Source organism: Lissotriton helveticus, chromosome 1_1 (genome assembly GCF_964261635.1).
Source record: "Lissotriton helveticus chromosome 1_1, aLisHel1.1, whole genome shotgun sequence".
NCBI classification, from domain to species: Eukaryota; Metazoa; Chordata; class Amphibia; order Caudata; family Salamandridae; genus Lissotriton; species Lissotriton helveticus.
Window position 1 is genome coordinate 1,186,016,225 of NC_136057.1, and position 23,195 is coordinate 1,186,039,419.

The 23,195-nt window shown below is 44.7% G+C and overlaps 1 protein-coding gene across 1 annotated transcript in view; it reads right to left on the minus strand.

Moving 5' to 3' along the window:
• Positions 1–22,408, minus strand: part of NAPEPLD (N-acyl phosphatidylethanolamine phospholipase D) — a 105,830-nt gene extending 83,422 nt beyond the window's left edge. The window contains exon 1 of the mRNA XM_078679417.1: positions 22,075–22,408. Coding sequence (XP_078535543.1) covers positions 22,075–22,283 — 209 coding nt within the window. The 5' untranslated portion in view covers positions 22,284–22,408. The remainder of the gene's footprint in view (positions 1–22,074) is intronic.
• Between the last annotated feature and the right edge of the window lie 787 nt (positions 22,409–23,195).

Consider the following 23,195-nt stretch of genomic DNA (forward strand, 5'->3'; position numbering starts at 1 on the left):
TAATGACACTCTTGTTCGCAAAGACCAGGAAATACTTAATGAATTCAAACTGTTCTATCAGAATCTTTATACCCCTGAATCACCTCCTTCCTTTTCTAACATTCAAGAATATCTTGCGAACCCCCCCCCCCTTCATCCCATCTTAATCTTTATGCTCTTGAATCTGACTTGTCCCTTATAGAATTATCCACTGCCCTAAGTTCTCTCACTAAAGGGAAGACCCCAGGCCCAGATGGCTTTCCTGTTGAATTTTATTTACACTTTTCAGATCTTTTACTACCAAAACTTTTAGCCCTTTTTCAATCCTTTTTTTAGCTGGAAAGGCTTAAGGCACCTTTCAAGAAGCAACAATTTGTTTAATTCATAAAGAAGGTTGTGATCCTAAATATTGTAAGAACTATCGCCCAATATATTTGGTAAATGTTGATTATAAGCGGTTTGCTAAATTACTTGCTCTGCGAATAGATCCTCTTTTGCCCCACCTTATTGGGAAAGAGCAGTGTGGATTTGTCAATGGTAGACACACCTCTGATAACTATCGACTTTTTCTTAATGTTCTAAACAAACTCCCATCTATCTCTACCTCTCTGGCTGCTATATCTGTTGATGCCGAGAAGGCCTTCAATAGAGTAGACTGGTCCTTCCTATTTGCCTCACTACGATGGCATGGATCTGGCCCCAAGTTCCTCTGACTTATCTCTCTTTTATATTCCGCCCCTAAGGCCTCAGTCTTAGTTAATGGTTCTATCTCATCTTACTTCCCTCTTCAACGTGGAGTTCACCAAGGATGCCCTTTATCCCCCCTGCTTTTTATCCTAGCCCTTGAACCATTTGTGTCTTCTATACGTCATAATCATTCTATTTCTGGCTTTTCTTTTGGGGACCAGAAACTTAAACTTTCCGCATATGCAGACAATATCCTTTTATTTATCTCTGATCCGGATACTTCTATCTCCCCTTTGCTTCATGAATTTGACTCTTTTTCTAAGGCTTCTGGTTACAATATTAATTGGGACAAAACAGAAATCCTTCCTCTCACTAAATTTTGTCTTCCCCATTCTTTTTCCTCCACTGGTTTTGCTAGGAATACTTAAAAAATTAAATATTTGGGTATTCTGTTCTCCAATTCTATTTCCTCTACGATTAAATTAAATATGAATGCTGTTCTATCTCTTATTGATAAATTACTTTCTTCCTGGAGTCCCCTTTTTCTTTCTTGGTGGGGTCGATTAGACTCAATCAAAATGATGATTACACCTATTTTAATTTACACTCTCTCCATGCTTCCTGTCCATATTCCCGCCATTTATATGAAACGTATTGATTCCGGTCTTTCTAAATTTCTCTGGAAGAATAAAAAAGCTAGACTTTCTCTCTCCTCACTTCGTAAGTCTAAATCTGATGGTGGCGTTAATTTTCCAGATTTTCGCCTTTACCATAAATCCTTCTCCCTTCGTCAAGCTTCGAAATGGCTTATATCTGAACATTCCCGTTTTACTCTTCTTTGGCTATTCATTGAACAAACCTTATTATTACCATTCACTCTCAAGGAAGTAATAGCCTTTTCCGCCAAAACCTTCCATACATCCTCCCCCCTCTTTAGACACACCTGCTCCCTTCTGAAACCTCTAGTCTTACCTACTCCCATTTCTCGTGATGATTTCTTGCAGTCTCCTCTTTGGCATAATTCTCTCATCCTTCTCAATAACAGGCCCATCTTCTAGGATGCTTGGAGAGCAAAAAACATCATTTGGGTTAAACACCTTTCAATAGCTCTGCTCTTTTCCTGAATTTCAAGCTTCATTCCATTGTCTTCGCTCTTTCCTATTGAAGTTTACTACACTTATGACAATTATTTTAGATGTGTACTATTGTCTCCCCCCACCTTCTTCTCCTACCCAGAATTCGCTTCTCAATCTTCTCCTCTCCTGACCCAAAGCCTCTCATATATAAATATTATTTAGCTCCAAATCCATATCGTGAACAATTTTAATTGGAACTTTCTTGGGAGTCTAATCTGGTATGTTAATGGACTATCTGCTTTTGGGACAAACTTTGGTCTAGATCTTTAAAAATGTATCGCTCTGCCTCTCTCACTCAATCTATGTTTTTTCTTCATCATAGACTTTATCTCACCCTTGTCTCTATTGCTCGTTTTTCTTCTCCCTCAAACTCTAATTGTTGGGCCTGTGGTTCTTCTGATGCTAATCTTATACATCTTCTTTTTATCTGTTCCTCAGTCTCCAATTTCTGGAGTTCTGTCTGGTGCTATATTTCTCGTATCTTTCATCTATCTTTTTTCTTATTCAATACCACTTCTGTTTACTGGCAGCCTCTCGGATTCTTTATCTATACCCTCTCACAATCATGGTCTTTTCATCTTATGCTTGCTTTAGCCTTTCAACACATCACTCTCAATTGGAAATCCCTTAATAATCTTTCTTTACAACACGGGTGGAATAGTCTTTGCCACTTTCATAGACTTGATGTTGCCTTCGCCTCCTCCTGTAAACCAATTCTTAATAGAGAATTTTTCTGGTTACCTCTCACGACTTATTTGGATCAGATTGTTCTTACACACAGCTCCTCCCTCAATTCCGAAAATTTTAAACCTCCCTGAATTCCCTCTATCTGTTCTTTTTTTCATATAATTCTGTATAGGTTGATATTCATTGTCACAGGAGTAATAGATTGTTCACATTTCGTTATGGTTTTTGCAATGTTTTATGCATTCTCTCTTTTTATACCAATATGTTAGTAATTTTTCCCTTACCTCCCTTCCCTCCTCCTTTCCTTTCCTACCCTTTTTTACATAGAACCTTAAAATAGCTTTTATTTATTTTATTGTACTAGCCAGTTATCTTATTGCTATATTTCATTATTTGAATATGTTGCTGGTATTTCTTCTGGTCTATTTCTCTGTTTACTTAATACAGCTTTTTAAACATAAAAAAAACACAAAAAAGAGACATTTGTGGTCAAAGTCAATTTCTCCCAAAAAGGAAAAACACTCCAGTTTCAATGGTATCACATCTCAACCCACTCTTCTGTTTCAAGACTAGAGATATTGGGGATACATAAGGCTTCCAAACAGGTAACAATATGATAGAAGATTAATTAGTGGTCAATCTTTGAAAAATAAAATCGACAAAAGTGGGAAAACTTTTTGTACAATATAGTGAATGGTGTACAATAATATTTTCACTTTATAAAGCTATGCTAGACTAGTAGGGGCAGTATGACAAGCGTAAACTTTTCATGAACATTAATGAGCGAATTTTGCGAGTCACAAAGGGAGAGGGGTAGCAACAGAAAGTAAACCATGTCCTAAAACCCCAGTTTACCTTTTGTAGTTCCCACTCCTTTGTCCATTCCCTCTGCCTCAGTGGCAAATGTGGGACAGCTGCAATGTGGGCAAAGTGTCAACCCGATAATGTCACCATGACAAAAGGTTGTATGAGGTCACCTCTGTTATCAATGCCTTTCTGCTGAGTCAAGAGTCCAAGAAGCCATTAGATTTCTAAAGAACATTACACAAATCGTTGAACTCTTGATAGTAAGGTCCCCTAAAAAACTACACTTGAGAACATTACAAGCTTAAATGTATGATTTGCCTCACAACATCACTACAAAGCCTCAATATTTAGGGCATGCTTGATAACTTTAGCGGTCTGCCAGAGCTTGTGTGCTCACGGAAAAAAACGTTAAGGGCAGTTCTGAGAGGGTGATGCAGTGGTTCAACCCCTTTGTTGATTTTGTTTACAGACAATTTTGATTGGGCAGCAGCTGTGCTAGCCCATCTATGCAGCAGTTCCATTATTCCTAGTTTATAGAGATATTGTTAATGAAAACCATTCAAATACAGTAGGAAGAAGCGCGCGTTGGTGTAATCCTGTGGCAAATACAACACAAAGGAGTTTTACACTGTGTACTCTCTGGCAAATGCAATCGGAAGGGTATTACAGTGGGAACTCTCTGAAACAAACACCACAGGGCAGGGTGTTTCATTGTTTAAAACCGAGAGACCATCTTATACAAACTTTTGTTCAGGACTTTCTAAACATGTCTGTTTTTCATTGCATAGGTGTATATTTCTAGGTTTAATTTTTAATGGGGCATGAATTCAATGACTTTTTTATATTAAAAATAGTAGTATTGGCTGGGCTTTGATTTTTTACTTGTTATTGTGTATTTTGATGACTACTGTGTTTCTAACCCACACCATCTAGCTGATTAACCTTTGGAGTGATCTGCCTCGCTACCCATTTAGATTCAAGAGTAAGGTGGCGCCAACAGGGGCAGACTGGCCATAGGGGGCATTGGGCGTTTCCCCAGGAGGCTGGAGGGGTGGGGCTAGTTTTTGCAATGGTGGGGGCCGGTTTTGTTACTCTGGCCGGTTCTACAGGGGTTCTGCAATATCAGCCCCCAGTAACAAAAGCAGCGGTGCTTCACACTTGCCCCCCTCCAGGTGCTGGGACGACAAAATTGCCAGGGCTGCTTTGGATTCCCAGTCCGGCCCTGCACCCCAGGACACCATAACTAAAAGACTCCAATTGTAACAACAGGAGCCCAGAAACCCCCAACTGCCAGTGGCTCAGCAAGCCAGCTCTCACATTCCCATATGAACTGCAATGGAGGTGCATTGTAATTCCCATTGCCCTAGAAGAAACCAGCCTTATTTCTGTTGATCTCCCCCAAACTCCTTTTTGTTGCACAAGCTCGAACTGTAGTGCCAGTTGCTACTGAAAAAAACAGCAACAGTGTGTACTGTTATATGTGCTACCAGATCTGGTACAATAAATTACAATAGGTTTTGGAAACCCTACTGCAAAGACAGCCGCAGTATTCAGACAGCTTATGTAACGTTGTGGCAGCTTATGAAATGTGTTGCGTGGCAGTTAAAAAACAGCTGAGTGGCTGTGATGTGCTTCCTGCCTCTTCCCCAAGCACAGATTATGTGAAATATTGTTTTGACTGCTGTCAGGCTGAATTCAGAGCTCCACGTCCCTTTTCAAGTGGTGATGATAGTATTGGGCGGGGTCTATTGTGCTATGATATTTTATTCTCTGCACAAGTATGGTTCTCTTGAATACATGAGCCAGATGCATGCTCTTAGGCACATGGCTCAGTGATCATGGCTGGTGGCAAACCAGCAGCTTCCGTCATAACACTGTCATACATGTGCCCCATGCCTGAAGGGTATATTGGAGCACATGCGCACTATATCAGGGCTCGACAAATCCACTCACCGCTCGCATTTGCGAGGTAAATTTTATGAGGTTGAGCTATTTTTAGGTCCTACTCGTCCTACTTCTGGCGAGAAGGAAAACATACTAACTTTTGTCCTCCATCTTTGAAAACGGAGCAAATGTGACAAGATGAGATTTAAAAGCCTTTTTATTGCTCACAAAGCAAATGAGCAATAAAGATGCCTTTAAATCTTGTTAACTTGTCACATGTTCTCGCTTTCAGAGACAGGAGGTCAAGTAGGTTACTGTTAGGGCGAGGAGTTTTTTTAAAGTACTAGACCTGCAGGACTAGTACCATTTTTCTGATTTCTTGATCCCTGTATATGTACGCGCATGCACAAGCAAGAGTGAAGTGGCTTCTGGTTTGGTGCACTCGGACTGGCGTCAGCCAGGAGGAGCAGCTATTAGAAACTGTTGCGTAGCTGGTCATGTCTGGCTGGAGGCCGAGTCCTGGAGCAAACATAAGCTTTTGTAAATACACAAAAGGATCTGGGGCAATGGGGATCAGTCTCAGTATACTGGTGTAACTACAACAAGTGACGCTAGTAAACACAACGAGTTGTGCACATGGTATGGGGTCAGGGATCTGTGCATGGGTGTTGATGGGTGGAGACAGTCCACCAGCGGTTACTGGGCATGGGCTCTTGAAAGTAAATAAATGAACAGGTTGGGCCTTTAATTCATGTCCTGCCTTTACCCCAATAGTTGTGCAACCTCATTAGGTAAAACAGGCCATCAAGGCTCACAAGCAGAAGAATACAACTGCTTAAAAATGATTCCAGAAGTGTTATTTACAGTGTTAAATAAGTACAAAGTGTGTCATTAGCTATGTGTCCTCGACGAAAATAAGAGACAACTGTTACACCACTTATGGTGAACAAGCAAAACACCATAAAGACCAACAGCACTCTCAAACTCCTCACAGAGTAACAGTCACACTCTGCTAGAAGCATTCTTACACCCATTACGTATTAGCAATCTCGGACTACTAACACTATTCCAAGACGCATCCAATTTGCAGTCACAGACAGCCAGAAGCAACCTCACACTGCCCACAGATCAGTAGTCCCACACTTACGGCAGTACTCACCCCGTCACAGAGGAGCAGCAACTCTGAAAACTATTACATCCCTCATCCAGTAGCAGTCTCGCACTAGTGACAGCACTCTCACTAGTCTCACAAGCAAGCAGGAATGTCAATCGATCTGGCTAGTACTGATTCAGTGATTGGTGAGTGTGTGTATGAGGTGTTGTGGATGGGTGTATGAGTGAATGCAAGAGTTAATAGGAGGATGAACAGTGCAAGGGAGAGTGACTGAGTTCAAGGAAGGATGTTTAAGTAACTAAATGGATAGAAGCATTCAGACATTTTCTGATGTAAGCCAGAACTATCAGCTTTGCCAATGCTTTTTAGTTTGGAAGACCAAAACACTATGCCATTTTAAAATGCATCACTTCAAATATCCATGGACCAAAAACTTGATAATCTGCATGAGATGTATTGCTGATGGTCTGTTTCACAAGGTCCAAGGAAAAAAGTGGGAATGTACTCTCAAAAGATTACTTCTTTGTTTGCAACAAATTTACAACATGTAGTAGTTCGTAGATAGGCCATGTTGAAGTGCTTCTGGAAATGTCAGTTAAAGGTTTCCTTGAGAACTTGCATGGTCAATTTTATCCCTTTGGAAATTGTATATGTGGAAAATTCTACATGTGCAATTTTAAGTTAAATATGCAGTTCACACGTAGGAACCCCGTCTTGATAACCCCATTTAATATGGGGGTGCTCTCTACCCAGTCCCATTCTGAAAGCGCATCTACTTCTCTCTTTGACAGGAATAAATATATGGGCATGTTTCCAGGGTTTGGAAACTACCTGCAATGTATGCAAACATACAAATACACATGTTTGTGGGTGGGTATCCACCTACGCTTGTAGGTAGAGCCTGGCAAGTATGGGTACAAACCCTTTATTTGTTGTTGTATGATTTTAATGATAGTGGTGGAAATGCTGCCTTCATAAATACACTTTATGAACCTAACTTTCCGTCCCTATCCTGAATTAACTCCACAGATCTTTTTTCGCACACATAAGGTGAACAGTGTGCCAACACCCTGCGGAATCGGACCCCCGAGTGCATAGCATGACTTAATCACAACAATTGTAGGAAGAGAATAAGAGAATACAGGGCGCTGTGCGAAGACAGGATGCATATAAAAATAAACAAACTGTGGTAGAGACCAGACGAAAAAAAAAAGTGATGAGACAGGTCTCACGATGATTTTTAAAGCATAAAAGAATCAGAAATATAGCCTTTTTGGGGACACGATACAACTCCAACTGAACATCTATGTGATGCAGGCGTAAAGGGTTGTTTAATATTGGACTTCCTACAGTAGGCAAATGATCAAGGGCAGGGTCAAAGGCTATAAGGAAGTCCAAATGTACTCAAGCAAAAGGCCATGGCTTGTTTCCAAACCGGATGTGTACATAATAAAAGCAGATCAGCTTTAACAGCGACATTTTTAATTTGCAGATAAAGCCGTGCAAAGAAAAAAAAGGTTACGTTGTTCGTTTGGCACTCAGTATTTTTCTAGTTACAAATGGCTAATTGAGGTCACATTTTAAAGAATGTGTGCATTCTAAGGGCTGGTGTACACGCCAATGAGATTAACGAAAAAAAATGTGGCACAGCAGTGCAATGATAATGGAGTTAAGAATTAACATTCATATGGTAGCGTAGCTCACTTGGTTGGTGGCAATGCGGCGAAAATGCGTGCAGTGGTAGTACAAGACTAAACTGTGGTCTGGTCAAAAGTTAAAGACGCTGGGTGTAGTGTTAGCGCTCTAGTTCCTCAGGGGTGCGCGTGACGTAGCACGCCCGAACTAGAGCGCGATATAAAGTGCGCATGCGCGAACGGCGGTTCGCGCATCAGAGCCGCTCGGAGCGATCTGGGATAAGACGCCCGGTGCTCTTCCTGATTAGATAAATATATGTTTAATAAACGACCCCTGCCCACAGAACCAGAGTCCAGTGTCCTCATTTAAGGTGAAAGTACCAACTCTACAGTGGCAAAGAGGGGTGGGATCTCCCACAGACAGCATCCCATTCAAAAAAAAACAAGCATTTACAATGCAATGGTTTCGCCTTTGGAAAAGTTAGACCTATTGGCATTGTAAATGACAAATTTTTTATTTATGTGTTGGTTTTGAAAACAGATAAATAAATGGCATTGTCATTTACAATGCCAATAGCTTAATTTCTCGCAAATGCGAGACCTATTGCATTTCCACTGTCCTAGTTATGGGGGTACAACACAGCCCAAGTGATGCGGGCAGTTGTTGTCCAGATATGCTCGGAATGGCTACTTTAAAAGGGACCATTCAATACTGAGCGCAGCCAGAGGCTACTCCCACTAATGAGGCCACTACTCACATGCTGGGTAACTGCACATGGGCAGGTTAGGATTGGTCGAGGAAGTTTGCTGGGGCCTACTCTGCGGTCCCAGCAGAAGAGGACGTCGTCGTCATGAGCTGGTAAGTGTCTTTTGTTTGCTGACACCCCCGCCCTCAGTAGATTTTCGACCACCATTGAGTACAGGTACTCACTCTTTAGAGTACCTGTTTGCTCCTGAGAAGTGCTGGCACACTCCTTTCAAATGTATTGCAACAGTGCTAGAAAGTGCAGGTACTGTCCCTTTTAAATGAAAGAAGTGTACTTGCTAATTTAAAGCATTGACTTAAGGTGGATGCTGAAATCTATAAATGACTGAACACACGTTGCCTTATGTTAAAATCGTAATGCCATGTTATTTGTAAATTTTTATTATTTTATCTTATGTTAACAGTTGCACATTGGAGGAGCGACCAACCACCTACTGCTTTCGATTAGTGGAGCGGATCTGAATGAGGAATATGCACTGGAGCATTAAATTGCTCGAGGCAGTCAGATCAAATTTCGGCCAAGTTGATGTCTGCTTGAACGGTTAGAACTAATGCTCACGCTTTTTTTAAATTCCCTTATGTAAAGACGATTTTTTTCTCTCCTATGCTGAATATAAAAAAAATACAGCTTAAAAGTATCTTCCCTCTGTTTCAAGCCATCAAATGATTCCCCACACTGAAACAGATTTCTTTCGTTTTGGGTGGCACACACATATGGGAAATACTCGCGTCACAGCCACCTCCCAGGACGCGACATTTTTCTACAGATAAGAAATATGACGCCCGAATATGTGCCGCAATAAATTGGGCACTTTTCTTACACAAAAAGGTCAATTTCACACAGAATGAAGAGCAACGAGTAGATTTATATAAAGTATAAACTTTAGAACACGGTCACAGCTCCTAGCATGTCAAGGAAGACCGCCTTCTATGGAGCATTTGGCATTGCGTACATGATGAGACACCGCATACCTAAATAATAATTCAAAATACATGACGGGGCAGCTTGTCCACATTCCTAACTAGTGAAACATTCCTTGCACAAAAGAACTAACTATAATATAGCAGTATAAATTAGAGCAAGCACTCACCTGGGGAACAACGGAGGCCCAGCACGGAGCGGGCATTTCGGCAACCCCGCCCACGGCCATGTGCGCTCGAAAAACATGAAGCACAGGGGGGGGGGGCGGGAACGGACAGCGGTCTGGTCTCTGGGTCCGGTGTGGACGTCAGGAGGGAGCGCAGGCTACGGAGAGTACCAGGGGCGCCCAGGGGACAAAGAGCGGTGCGAGCCTCGCTGGAAGCGCGGCTCGCACCGTGGCTGTGCTCACACGCTGCGGGACTCATGGGGGTGGCTGCAGCTGGGCAAGGGCGATGCGAGCCTCGCTGGCAGGGCGGCTCGGGTCGCGGCGGTGCTTACAGTACTTTAGAGCTCAGGATCGGCTGTCTCAACTGAATGGCTCTGACAAATCTGTGCCTGCAGCAGCCCGGGTTAGGAGAGCCAGTGTGAGGAGAGGGAGGCGGGGTGGAGGGAGCAGGGCAGGCCGAGCAACTCCATTGTCTGCCGTGAGCCGGGTGACTAATCTTCCGTCGTGGGACCCAAAAAAAATGGCGGCCAGCAACTCCTGAATTTTTCAGATTGGGGGCGTGTTTACAGGGGCGGGAACGGCGCACAGACAACGGGAGGGGGCGGGAAAGGGTAATCAAAAGGCAGAGCACTCACCTGGGAACGCCCAGGGAAAAAATCTCGGGAACGCCCCCGAATCTGGTCCGGCCTTGACGGACAGATCTCTGTTTCAATGGCTAGCCTCCATTTATGGAGCTAGCCAATGGGACAGGGGGGCGTATTCCATTTTCCTTACTGAAATCAAGAGATTTCTCTGGAGGCGGAGCTAAGAGCTCCGCCCTCCAGCGAAACCTAAAAAAAGGAGTGGAGGAGAAGGAGAAGACAGGATAGCACCACGAGGCACAAGCTGGCCACCCAAAAAGGTGGAATTTGACGGCAGGAAGCACAGGAGGAGCGCGGCAGAGGCGCGAAAAGACAAGGCAACGCCCACCACGTGCCCTGGAGCCAGGCAGCACCGCATCCTGCACAGAAGCACGGTAGGAGAGTGGCAGTGCCACCGAGAAGGTCCTGGCGGAAAGGGGAGACCGCGGTGAAGGGGGAGGAAGAGAACCCCGTCCCAACACGTCACAAGAAGGAACACCAACGCGCCAGGCAGCCCCAGGCACCAGGGAGGAAACCCCAATGCGCCAGGCAGCCCCAGGAACTATGGAGGTGAACCAGAAGGACAGGCCAGAATGAGCAACCAAGCTTCCTCACTCACTGCGCCGATTCCGTTTTTGCCCAAACCAGGTGAACCCCAGATGAAATGGGAGGACTGGAGGGAGTATTTCAAGAATTACCTTGAAGCCTTGGAAGATGAAAACGGGGAAGAATTCCCCAGCGCGAGGAGAAAACGAATACTGCTACATAACCTGGGCCCCGAAGGGATAAGAGTGTTCACGAACATAGTGCCCGCACCTCGACAGGCAGCTAACGTGGACGTCTTTGAAGCATGCTCTAGAAGACCTAGACACTCACTATCGTCCAGCGGTGTGTGTCTCCATTGATCGTTTCAACTTTCAACAGAGGAAACAAGGAGAGGGAGAGTCAATAGACTACTACATCGCGGCCTTAAGAAGACTGGCGATCACGTGCAAGTACGGGACACTCCAAGATGACTTTATTAAAGATCAAATCGTAATGCACACCACCAATAAGACAGTACAGGATAAGTTGTGGGCACACGGAGAAGCGACGCTAAAGGAAGTGATTGCGATGGTGAAGAAAGCTGAGCTCTCGAAGCGTTGTGCTGAAGCGGCAAAAAGGGAAAACGAGCAGAAGATCATGGTCAACAAGGTGGATGATGCTGAGCCCTCAGGAAGATAAAAAATGGCGCCTGGAGACGGTAGAGGAACTAACAAATGGGCGGGAAAGCCAGGACAGTCTGGGAAGCAGATCGCGGACAGCAAGTCCACGTGCTTCAGATGCGGAAGTGCAACCCACGCAGCCCAGGACAACCGCTGCCCAGCGTTCCGCGCCAAATGCATGTTCTGCGGACTGATAGGACACTACGAGAAAGTATGTCTAAGACAAGGGAAGAAGTCAGTGGTAAAATACATAGCACAATCGCAACCAGAAGAAGAAGCAGGCGAAGAATCGTATGAAGAAGACCTGGTGTTATGCATTGAGGAGCAAGTGTTAGGCATAGACGTCAAACGCTCCGATAATCTGCGTGCGGACATGCTGATAGGAGGAGTGAAGATTAGAATTGCAATAGACTCAGGATCCCCGTACACCATAGTTCAGAGATCGGTGTGGGAGGAAGAGTTCAAGCCCAGCCGGAGTCCCAAATTGGAACCACCAGACATACGGCCAGTATCGTACACGAGCAACCCGATCCCCATGGTGGGTTACCGGAGCCTGAAATTTGAATTCAGAGGAAGAACAGCAGTATGCAAATAGTACGTGGCAGAGAAGGGCCCCTCGGTCTTAGGATGGAGGGATCAAGGAGACCTCGGAATTAAGCTGTACCCAGGAGGCATGGAGCAAGTACTGCTGACGGACAGCGAAAATTGGCCGGACCTGGAGAAAATAAGAAGGGACTTCCCCAAAGTGTTCGGAGGGAAGGTTGGAAAGCTGGAGAAATTGATGCACAAGATCATACTTAAGGAGAACTCCCGGCCAGTGTCCCACAAGGTCCGAAATGTGCCCATTGCAGTGAGGGAAGCGGTGCAGCAAGAACTGCGCAGGCTAGAAGAACATGGAATAATCGAGCCCATAGACAGCTCGGAGTGGTTGGCCCCCTTAGTGGTTGCCAGGAAACCCAACGGCAAAGTGCGTTTGTGCGTGGACCTGCGCGAGTTAAACAAGTGCCTGATAGTAGAGAAATTTCCGCTGCCCAGGATTGAAGAAATGTTGGCCAAAACGAGAGGAGTGAAGTGGTTCTCCACCGTAGACCTCACGTCCGCCTATCATCAAATTGACTTACACCCATCTAGCAGGAAACTCACGTCCTTCATAACACCCTATGGATGCTATCAGTTCCGCAGGATGCCCTTCGGGCTGGCGTCCGCCGCAGCGGTGTTCCAAAAGCTCATGCACCGCCTATTCAAAGACTTCGAAGGCATCCAGTACTTCCAGGACGACATCTTGGTTATGGGGATGGACCGTGAGGACAACGACAGCAAGTTAAACAAGGTACTGAGCGTGCTACAAGAGAAGGGTCTGACGGCAGAATGGGAAAAGTGTAGGTTAGGCATGACATCCGTCACCTACCTGGGACATGAGATAGGTGGACAGGGGATCACCCCGAAAAGAGGGAATGTGAAGGCAATCTGCGATGCCAGAGCTCCAGTCAATAAGGAAGAGGTGCGGTCATTCCTGGGAATGGCCGAGTATTACAGCAAGTTTGTCCAGCACTTTGGCACGAAAACCCATTAATTGAGGCAGCTAATAAGAGACAAGACAGCGTTCCAGTGGGACGATGAAGCGCAGGGAGAATTTGAAGAGTTAAAGAGAAATATCAGGCACGCGGTGCCGCTACATGGATACAATCCCTTGGGGCAAACAATTCTGACCACCGATGCCAGCGAAAAGGGTTTAGGAGCGGTCCTCGCACAGGAAAGAGAGGACAACACAGTAGAAACCCTCAGCTTTGCTTCCAGAGCGTTGTCTCCCTCGGAACAGAAGTTCAGTGTGATTGAATGAAATAAAATGAATGAAATAAAATTTATAGTGCGCAACTAAAACCCGGAGGCATCAAGGCGCCTGATTGAGAAGGAAATGCTGGCAGCGACATGGGCCATGGGAAAGTTCCGACAATTCCTGTGGGGCACGAGGTTTCGTTTACAGACCGACCACAAACCATTTGTCAAGGTGCTCACCTCGAGTGGACATGCCACGGCCACCCCGCGCATAGCCAAAATGACTCTAAAACTGCTGGACTACACATATGATCTGGTGTACATACAGGGAACGCGCAACAAAGTGGCGGACTACCTTAGCAGGGCCTCAGCCATGGAGGAAGCGCCAAATCCGAGGGCAGAAGATGAAGAGATGGTAGCTGTGATGGAGGACACGGAAAGAGCAATCAGCAAACAAGAATGGGCGCAAGCTTACGAGGAGGACGAAGACATAAAAGAGGTCAAGGACTATCTCATCAAAGGTTGGCCGGAAAAGAAGAGGCTAAAAGAGGTGCTCAGAAAACTCTATGAGGTGCGAGAGGAGTTATTAATGAGCGACTCTGGAACCTTTTTGTATCGCTGTGACAAGGTGGTCCCTCCTGAGAAATTGATCTCACCCCTGCTGAGCCAACTACACGAAGGTCACCTCGGTATTGTAAAAACCAAAATGAGGGTGAAACAAATGTACTGGTGGCCGGGAATGGACATTCAAGTGGAGAGGCACGTGAGGGACTGTATCCAGTGCCAAGGCGCAGACAAGGTACTGAAACCGTTAAGACCAGCGTTAGGAAGATTTGACCAGCCCCGCAAACCCTGGGAAGAGGTTGCAGTTGACATTCTAGGGCCGGTATTGGATAACCAAGGAACAGCAAAATACCTGTGCGTGTTGGTAGATAAATACTCCAAGTGGCCAGAAGTTCTAGTGCAAGAGGAAATGGACTCGGACGTGGTAATCAAGTTCCTTACTTCTGTGTTCTTAAGAGAGGGAATCCCGAGAACAATTCTGACCGACAATGGCCCGCAATTTACATCGGAGAAATGGTACCGATACAAAGAAAGAAATGGAATCAAGCCCAAGCACACCTCGGTATACCACCCTGCAAGCAATGGACAGGTGGAAAGATTTAACGGGGTCCTTATGGGGTCCTTACAAGCTGCTATTATGCAAGGCAAGGACTGGGAGGCAGAAATCCAGAGAATGATGTGGGCGTACAGGATCACCCCCACCTCGACAGGGTATAGCCCCTTCCAAATCTTAAGAGGCAGGCACCCTTTTATGAAAGACAATGTAATTTGGAGAGAAAAAACTATCACCAGCAAATGGTCCCCGGCTGTAGTCCAGCATAATCTGGAGAAGGCCCAGAAAGTGTACACCGAGCATTACAACAGGAGAAGTAATGTAAAAGAAACAGCTCTGGAGAAAGGGGAGTGGATGAGAGTCAAGCAGGCGGTACTGAGAAAGAAGGGAGAAAGCAAGTACAGCCCACCCCTGCAGGTGGAGGAAGTGTATGACAGAGCTGCGCTACTCAGTGACGGAAAAGTGTTGTCCCAGGATCGCATGGCAAAGATCAATACAATTGTACAGTGGCCAGTGGAGGAAGGAAGTTACCCACAAGATCAAAGACAGAGGAGTGAGGTAGAAGGAAGGACATCAGATGGTGAAAACCAAGGAGGAGAAGGAGTGCACGGGGAGAGAGAAGATCTGGAAAGGACGAGTGTGGAGGAGACACCAGCGGGGAGAGGGGTGACGCCCAAGAGAAGTGAACTGGGTCAGCAGAGAGAAGAAACGGGGAGTCCCGCACCTGAAGGTGCCCGAGAAACCTCCACACCGGTAAGACGCACACGTGCCGGAAGAGTGGTAGTCAGGCCTGCAGACCTCAGAGACTTTGAATGAGAGGACGGTTGAACTTTGAACTGTATTAAAATCTTGTATAAAAAGGGGAGATATGTAGCGGTTCGCGCATCAGAGCGGCTCGGAGCGATCAGGGATAAGACGCCCGGCGCTCTTCCAGATCAGATAAATATATGTTTAATAAACGACCCCTGCCCACAGAACCAGAGTCCAGTGTCCTCATTTAAGGTGAAAGTACCAACTCCACACTGGGGTTTTTAAATGTGTGTTTCTCTTCTTACAGAAGGATCGCTGATGTTGCTACCAGAAAGGTCGTACACAATTCTTTCCATGAAGACCAAAAAAGGTGAATGGATCAATTCGGAGGTGGTGCATGAAAGAGGGATGGCGAATTAAACAACATGGCCATGCATTATCATGAACATTCAGAGTTATGTCTAAAGAACAAAAAGACTCAATACATTAGAGTATACAAGTATGTGCTATGGACGGCGATGCGAGGACAGATGGCACCAAGTTGAAAAATACGAGTGTCATTTGTGCCTATCACAGAATTGAGAAAGCTGACTCCGCTATTCGTCAGATTAGAAATAGTTTTCCTTTACCATTAACTAATTTTTGCAATACAATCAGCTGTGCGAAAACTGACGCTACTAATTTGTTAACAGGGGTTTTAAATGTATGTGAGCTATTTCTCAAGTTTAATATTTTATCTCAAATAAGAGTCAGTTTCACCGTTCTTCTGTTTCACCTCTCTTCGTTCTTTATTTTCCTAGTTCAATCTCTCTGTTTGGTATCCATTTTTCTTTAGTAAGCATGGTTTTACTGTCCTAGTAATCAGATTTAGCTTTTTCAATATATAACAACTTGGGATAAGGAAATACATTTCAAATGGTATAAAAACGTAAATATATTTTATTCTTAAAGCACTAATGCTTTTATTATATTGTTTTCAATCATGCTTAATGATTATTGCATCCACATCGGTCATGTTATTAGCTCCTTATAACAGTTTAAGGCTCTAATTATTGCGCTTCTTATTTTTTTTTAACTCGATAAATCATTAAACTGAAGAAAAAAAAGTGCCGTCGAAGTGGGGAAATAGTAATGCGAGTCGCATACCTGTGGCAACATGCTGTGTATAAAAACAGGTTGTTATATTTTAATTCTCGGGCTGTCCCTCTAAATCATGGCATACTGCCAGTCTGCCCAGTGCACGCCTGTGTTCGGGATAGAGCAGCCCGTTGCTAAGAAACAAAGCCCTATGTTTGTTTGTTTATATATGGAGGGTGGAAGGACATTTAATGTTTCCAACGGCCTGACCTAAGCTGCAGTAGTGAACTATAAGAGGAAGGGCTCAGTAGCAGGCAGAAGGTGTATTTATATATCAATAGGATATACTGAAAGGAGACTAAGTTGGCCATCTCATTTTAGACACACAAGGTGATTGGGGAATGCTTTCTAATAGTCTAACCACTGGCAAATTCTTGGAGTAGCATTCAATCCCATCGTTTTTTCCGCACTGTGCCTCTCTAGACACAGACCCGGGTTATGCAAATCAGCCCTGGTGCTGCTCTTCATGGGAACAGTATATCCCAAAGTGTCAGGCACAGACCCACTCTAGAAGAAACCACAGGCAACCCTAGACCTGTCTTAGCCATGTTAGCCATCGTTAGTGAGGTGTAGCTTGGATCCTATGACACAATAAGAAAGCGACCCACATCGAGGAAATACCTTTGGTCACTTAGAGAGTTACATTTCGGCCTTATTTATATTTTAAGTCTGATGTAATGCACTAAGTGGCCAAGGCCAGGCCCAGACGTGCGACCCTTGCTCGCTATGCCATAGAATCCAAACTATACCTCACTGACAAGGCCTAACAAGGCCGAAACCGGTCTGGGATTGATTGTGATCCATTCAAGAGGGGGCCGTAGCAGGAAGTTCAAAATGGACTGTTTCCAGGAGGAGTAGGGTCAGTACTTATTTACATAAAGCCATCCTCTGTCTTGAGTGGCACAGGGGACAAAAAACAGTAGGTTGGAATGCAATATAGAGTAATTGCCAGTGGTTAGACTATTTGAACGTTTTTCTCCATTCACCTTTTATGTGTCGCGTCTCATTTTATAAGCACCATAGCCTGACTAAATCGCTGTAGGAAATTTGCCTTTTATGCGAAGTCCCCCTGGATTTTTATTTGCCTTTTGCTGAACCCTATATTTTTACTGGCAACAGAACACTGTGTAATTTACCCCTCATAACCAGTGATGAGGTACCGAACTACGGTCCCGCTTTCAATACACTGAAATTGGCATTCGCCTAATTGGCACATACGTGTAAGTCCCTACTATATAGTACAAAATGTACCCATGGCCTGTAAGTTAAATGTCACTAGTGGACTGCATCATCCATTACGCCATCCTCTTTGTGTGACTTTACGCCTTGTACATTTGCAATTTTTTCCCGTTTTATCTCTTCCTTGTGTGACTTTACACCTTGTACATTTGCAATTATTTTTTTTCCTATTTTTCTCTTCCTTGTGTGACTATACACCTTGTACATTTGCAATTTTTTTCTGTTTGTATCTCTTATGTAACTCATGTAATCCAAAGTCCTTATGTAACGCAACTGGTTCTTTTGTAAAGTGCTCTGACACCTTCGGGTAATGTTGGCGCTATATAAAATCGCATTAAATAAATAAATAAATAAATACAGTGACAGTGCAAACATGACTGCAGGCCAACCATTTGTCACCTGGGTGTTGCAGGTTAAAATTGTAAATTCATCTTATCTCTATAACCCATTTTGAAAGGTCAAAACCTTCCTTATTAAATATGTATGTCAACCCTATTTTAATAGTTATGAAAAATCTAATTCAACAATGAAATCAGATTTTTGATAAATAATAATGAAAGGATATTTGTAGAAAGTTATATTTTCCTTGCCTAAAGACTCTGGGGGCCTCATTTATATGTGTTCCCCCACTTCTGCCAGCCAATAATTAGCATTAGAATAGGTGTGAATGACTGAAATGCCTCCAAGAAGTTAACAATAGGCTGACCCGAATAGGAAAACATAATATTTCTAAACATGATAGAATACGCAGGGTGGGTCTGTGAGCATCCTTCTTGAAATTAATGTAAAATCCTGCAAGACAGGTCTGCTTAGATTCGCATGTAGATTTTCATAGACAAGGGAACCCAAAGGTTTGTCAGGAAACATGGGTGTAGTTAATTATAGAGCAACAGGCGGTCCCTTATAATGAGATATTATGTAAAAATACACATAGAAGCCAAATAGTTTCTATGACACCATTGATTGAATGTAAATGTAGTGTACTTGTATAGCGCACGAATCGACCCCAGCTGGGGTATCTCGGCGCTTGTACGAATACTGCTGTGGAACCCTTCCTGGCTTTTCCCTGTGAAGTGCCCACTCCTGGGCACCCCCAAGGTGAAGCCAGGCATCCCAGCGTTGTGGGGGCCGTTGTGGAGATTAAGCAAGCTATTGCCCAGAGTTGCAGAGTGGGACCCATGATTAGAATAGGCACCGAGGCGAGAATTATCAGGTCCGAGGAAATTGAGCCCAATACCCGCCAAGTCGGGAATTGAAACCTTGTCCCGGGCTAGACCTCTGCATCAGGGTCTGCCGCTCTAACCATTGAGCCACATGAAGTTATAACAAAATATAATCAATTTGAAAAAGAGTGAAATTGAAACAAAAACAATTAAAGTGGAGAACACTCGAGACACCATATAAGTTGGGTAATACAACTCAGACATTGAAAAAAGTGACTAAAATAAACATTACTTTCACAATATTTCAGGTACCAACGCTATTGAGTTAACAGAAATAGGGCATTGTATTAGTCATGGTACTACAGGTCGACGACTTTTTGATCCCTTTTGAAAATCAAGGGATCATCATCAGGACTAAATAATATATGCCTGAGGCAAGAATTGCCTGTGGAGCGAAGCCCACAGTGAGATAGAAAGGAATGGAGCCTGTTTTTTAAATGCTACTAGCTGGGAGTGCTTGTTGTGGCGTGTAGAGAATTGGCACATCGAGTTAAGAATAGTCTCAATAACGAGTTTCAAGAACCCAGAGCAGATTTTCCACGGAAGCAAGAGCAACCGATCCCAGGCTTTGTAGCAAGGAGCCGCAGTGTCAGAGGGAACGAGGCAGTAGACAAGCTCCCGGTCACAATATAACCTGATAATATCCACAGTCTGATGGAACGGGCTCTGTATCTATCGCCTCAGCCTGAGGAAGGAGGCAGTGCACATTGACTCATTTTGCATATAAAATTTGGGGTGTACTTCCAAAGGGAGGAAACAGGATGCCAAAACAATACACTCCCCACACATCTATCCCCCAGAGCCTAAATTTAGTGTATCAAGAGACTTTTGCTAGCTTGAAAATGCCCGAAGTTGGTAGAGTTGGCCCCAGGAACTTTTACCCCATTGGTTTGGGCATGCCCAGGAGTCATTCCCACCCAGTAGCTTGTGCCAGGCATAAATGTGGCTTCTCAAGGCACCCTCTTCAGAGCACCCTGGAAAATCAGGAGAGGCCTGAACCTGCTGTCTGAGACCTGAAGAGATCCTGAAAGGACTGGACCTGCTCCGTTTTGTACCCAGGACTAAGAAGTGGACCTCAAGGGTCATAAGGCTGACTTCCTGTTCAAGCTACAGGGACACAACAAGCTACAGGAAACCTTTGCCTTTGCTGACAACTGGAACTGGACCCTGTTGTTTGGCCTCTGCCTAACACCCTGGGAGTCTCTGGGTGCGTTCCCTAAGGTCCTGTTGGTCTTTAGAAGTGTACGCCTGTGGTGGACTTAATGGACTAAATTCAGAAGGTAAAATCTTTAATCAAGATGAACCTGGTTGGTGCATCTGACCCACGCTACATTGAGGTCGCCATTAAACTACACGTAGGTCCTGGTCTACCGCAACCATTGACTATCATTGACACTGTAGGCTTCATGGTGCTATTCCTACTTAAAACTTTAGCCATTCATTCCTCTGGTTCTTGTTGGATTTTTTCCAATGTTATAACATTTTGCTTACTACATTTTACTCTATTTGTCAAGTTCATTTTGAGATTTCAGTTGTTTTGCATTTTGACTTTATTACTGTTTTGATACTGTATAAATACTTCACACATTGCCCCAAGTTAAGCTTGTCTGCTCTGTGCCATAGCTACCAGGGGGTTGAGCTCAAGGTAATTTAGTGACTTGGAGCGTTTACCCTCACAAGGGTGGTGACTATTCCTTGAGGTGGGTAGTCTCCCACCCCAAATAATACAATTCCGTACAATTGCTCACCTGGGATTAATGATGCTGACCTACACACATCTTTGCAGCAGTGCTCAACCCATCTTACTGACTACTTGACATCATTTTCTGAGCCATGGCATGAAATCACAGCACACCTTCACACAACGATTAACGGCTCTGTGGTTCAGTTGTTTTAAAAAATAGTTAAAAAACAGGTATGAGCACAGGGCAAACACAAGGAGATGATGGAAGGAGCACTGAAACTTTTTAGACACTCACCCCCAGTCACAGATCTGGGTTGAATCCATCATCGTTCTTTAGCTCACTTCGCCACCCCAGTTCAGACACAGCTATATGCAAATCAGTCTTGACCCTGTGTCTTCTGGGAACAGTCCAGCCCGAACTGCCAAGCCATGTCTTCCCTGGAACGGAAACAAGCATCCTGGGACCAGTTTCGGGCTAACAGCCCTCATCAGCCAAGCTAGCTGGAATCCTGTGGCAAAGTAAGAAAGGGACCAACGTCTGGGTATACCCTGCCAATTTGGGGACAGGAAGAGCCAGTGTACGGATTTCTGACAAGTGTGTTTTATGGGTCTATGGGATTATTGTCTCCAAAGAAGTCAACACATTTGTGCAGCTCTACGATTCTCCAACCTAAATGCCATCTGATAAATGTGTTTCGGATACAACGAACATGCTGTCTTTTGGCCATTTTGGAGAAAGAAATGAGTTGCTTCTGTTTGGATTATAATAAGCAACGTCTTGCAAGTTCGGCATCGGTCCACAAAAGCAATACCAAACAAGCAATATTGAGGAACAAGGGTGAACAAAAGGTGCGTATTTTGGAAACAGGTTTTCTTAGAAGATAGTAAGGTTTGTAACAATGGTGTAACTGAGTGATATGTGAAACATTAACATGGATATAGCAGTTACCTGATAAAATGTTAACTACGTGAACAGATTCTGCTCGTAAAGCGGGACTTAAAGTATATGTTATGGCTAAACCATTTGATAGAGCCCCATGATAATTCCAGTCATCCACCATCATGTAAACAAACACAAGTACCTCCCAAACATGGTCGTGTTATGTATGTTAGGCGAACAGTGTGCCACAGCTACCACTGCCAATCCAGTATTCTGGAAGTATCCCCAGTCACATGGAACCTCTGTGGTGGACAACGCTTTGTGTACATGGGAGGCGCTCACACCCGACAGGTGGGCCCATCTTGTGAGCTACCATGAACCAGTCCTGCCCTTTTCAGCCAGGATAAATAAATAAATAAATAGCAGTTTGCAAGCGTGTATTACACTGCCAATAGTACAACCGGAACTACAAGTACCAGAATGCAGAGTGCGGCTGACTACTACATCAGAGCTGGGCGTTATGACCCGTCGCGGTTCACATTCAAGTAATGCTTACAGCAGGCTTTCAATAGCGGCCATGAGCTGTCCCACCTGTAGCGGCCCCGGCCGCCGTCAGGGCCCTCGGGGAGGGAACGGCTGTTGTCTGTGACGTGAACCTTACCTGTCGTCCGACATCTCCTTGTGCTTCCCGGCCATGGCAGCTCCGAGGCCGGTCTCCTGCCAGGGGCACCGTCTCCGAGTCCTGCGGCTCCACCAGCTGACACTTCCTGTGCTTGACGAGACGCAGCCTCCGTAGCGCGGCTGCTGGAAAAGCAGCGCCAGCCACCACTTTGAGTGCAGCGCCCACCTCCGCCTCACCGCCACCACCATGGCTCGCCGCTGCGTCTCATCGTGCCGCCACTGGAGGGACCTGCGGCAGGAATGTGCACAGACCTGCTGCCGCACCGCGAGGGAGGGGTGAGAGGTGGAACCGAGCCGGGCCCAGCCGCCATCTTGTGACGTGAGCGGTTGGGATGAGCCACTCACTGGCTCACCCCGGTCACAGGCTGCCGAGGTTTGCTCGAACCATGTATGGGTGCCTAGCACAACACACACACAGAACGTCAGTGTTGTAGCCCTGGCACGTGAGTTTTTGGGACAAAACGTCAATGTGTAAACAGCATAATGCTAATGCCAGGTCTGAGGCTCCATGCCACACGTGTATCGGTTGTAAAAGACATTACCGGGCGAGTATGCAAATCACTTATTTTGTATTTTTTTCGTAAACGCCTCGTCGGGGGGGTAGTAAGTCCTGTATCATAACTACTACTATGAGCGACCATTTCTTGCGAGCAAAATCAAACAATGTAGACGAGAAAAACATATATAAATATCAGAAATGACACCTGTTTGAGCAACAAGATACTCTAAGAAGATCTTGAAAGTGCTGCAAATCACCAGAAATGGAAGGACATTAACCCAGTGCCCTTGTAAACTGATTGTAGTTTTGGGAATATGCAATGCACGATTGGTACAGTCAAATTCTTTCAAAAGCAATATTTAACCCCTCTGTGCAAAATCCCAGCGGGAGCGTTAATTTGATAATACCTTGTTTCTAGTAGAGTCACAACACTACACTGCTGCACGTAGGTGGGGAAAATAAAATAATAATTTAGGTGCCGATGTCCTTGAGAAGTGTTACTGTGAGTCTATATCTGTCACACTCACGCATAGCTGCTAAGGTTTCAGATTGTTATGTGTGACATTTTCAAAATTTCAATGCAATTATGAATGACATTTCAA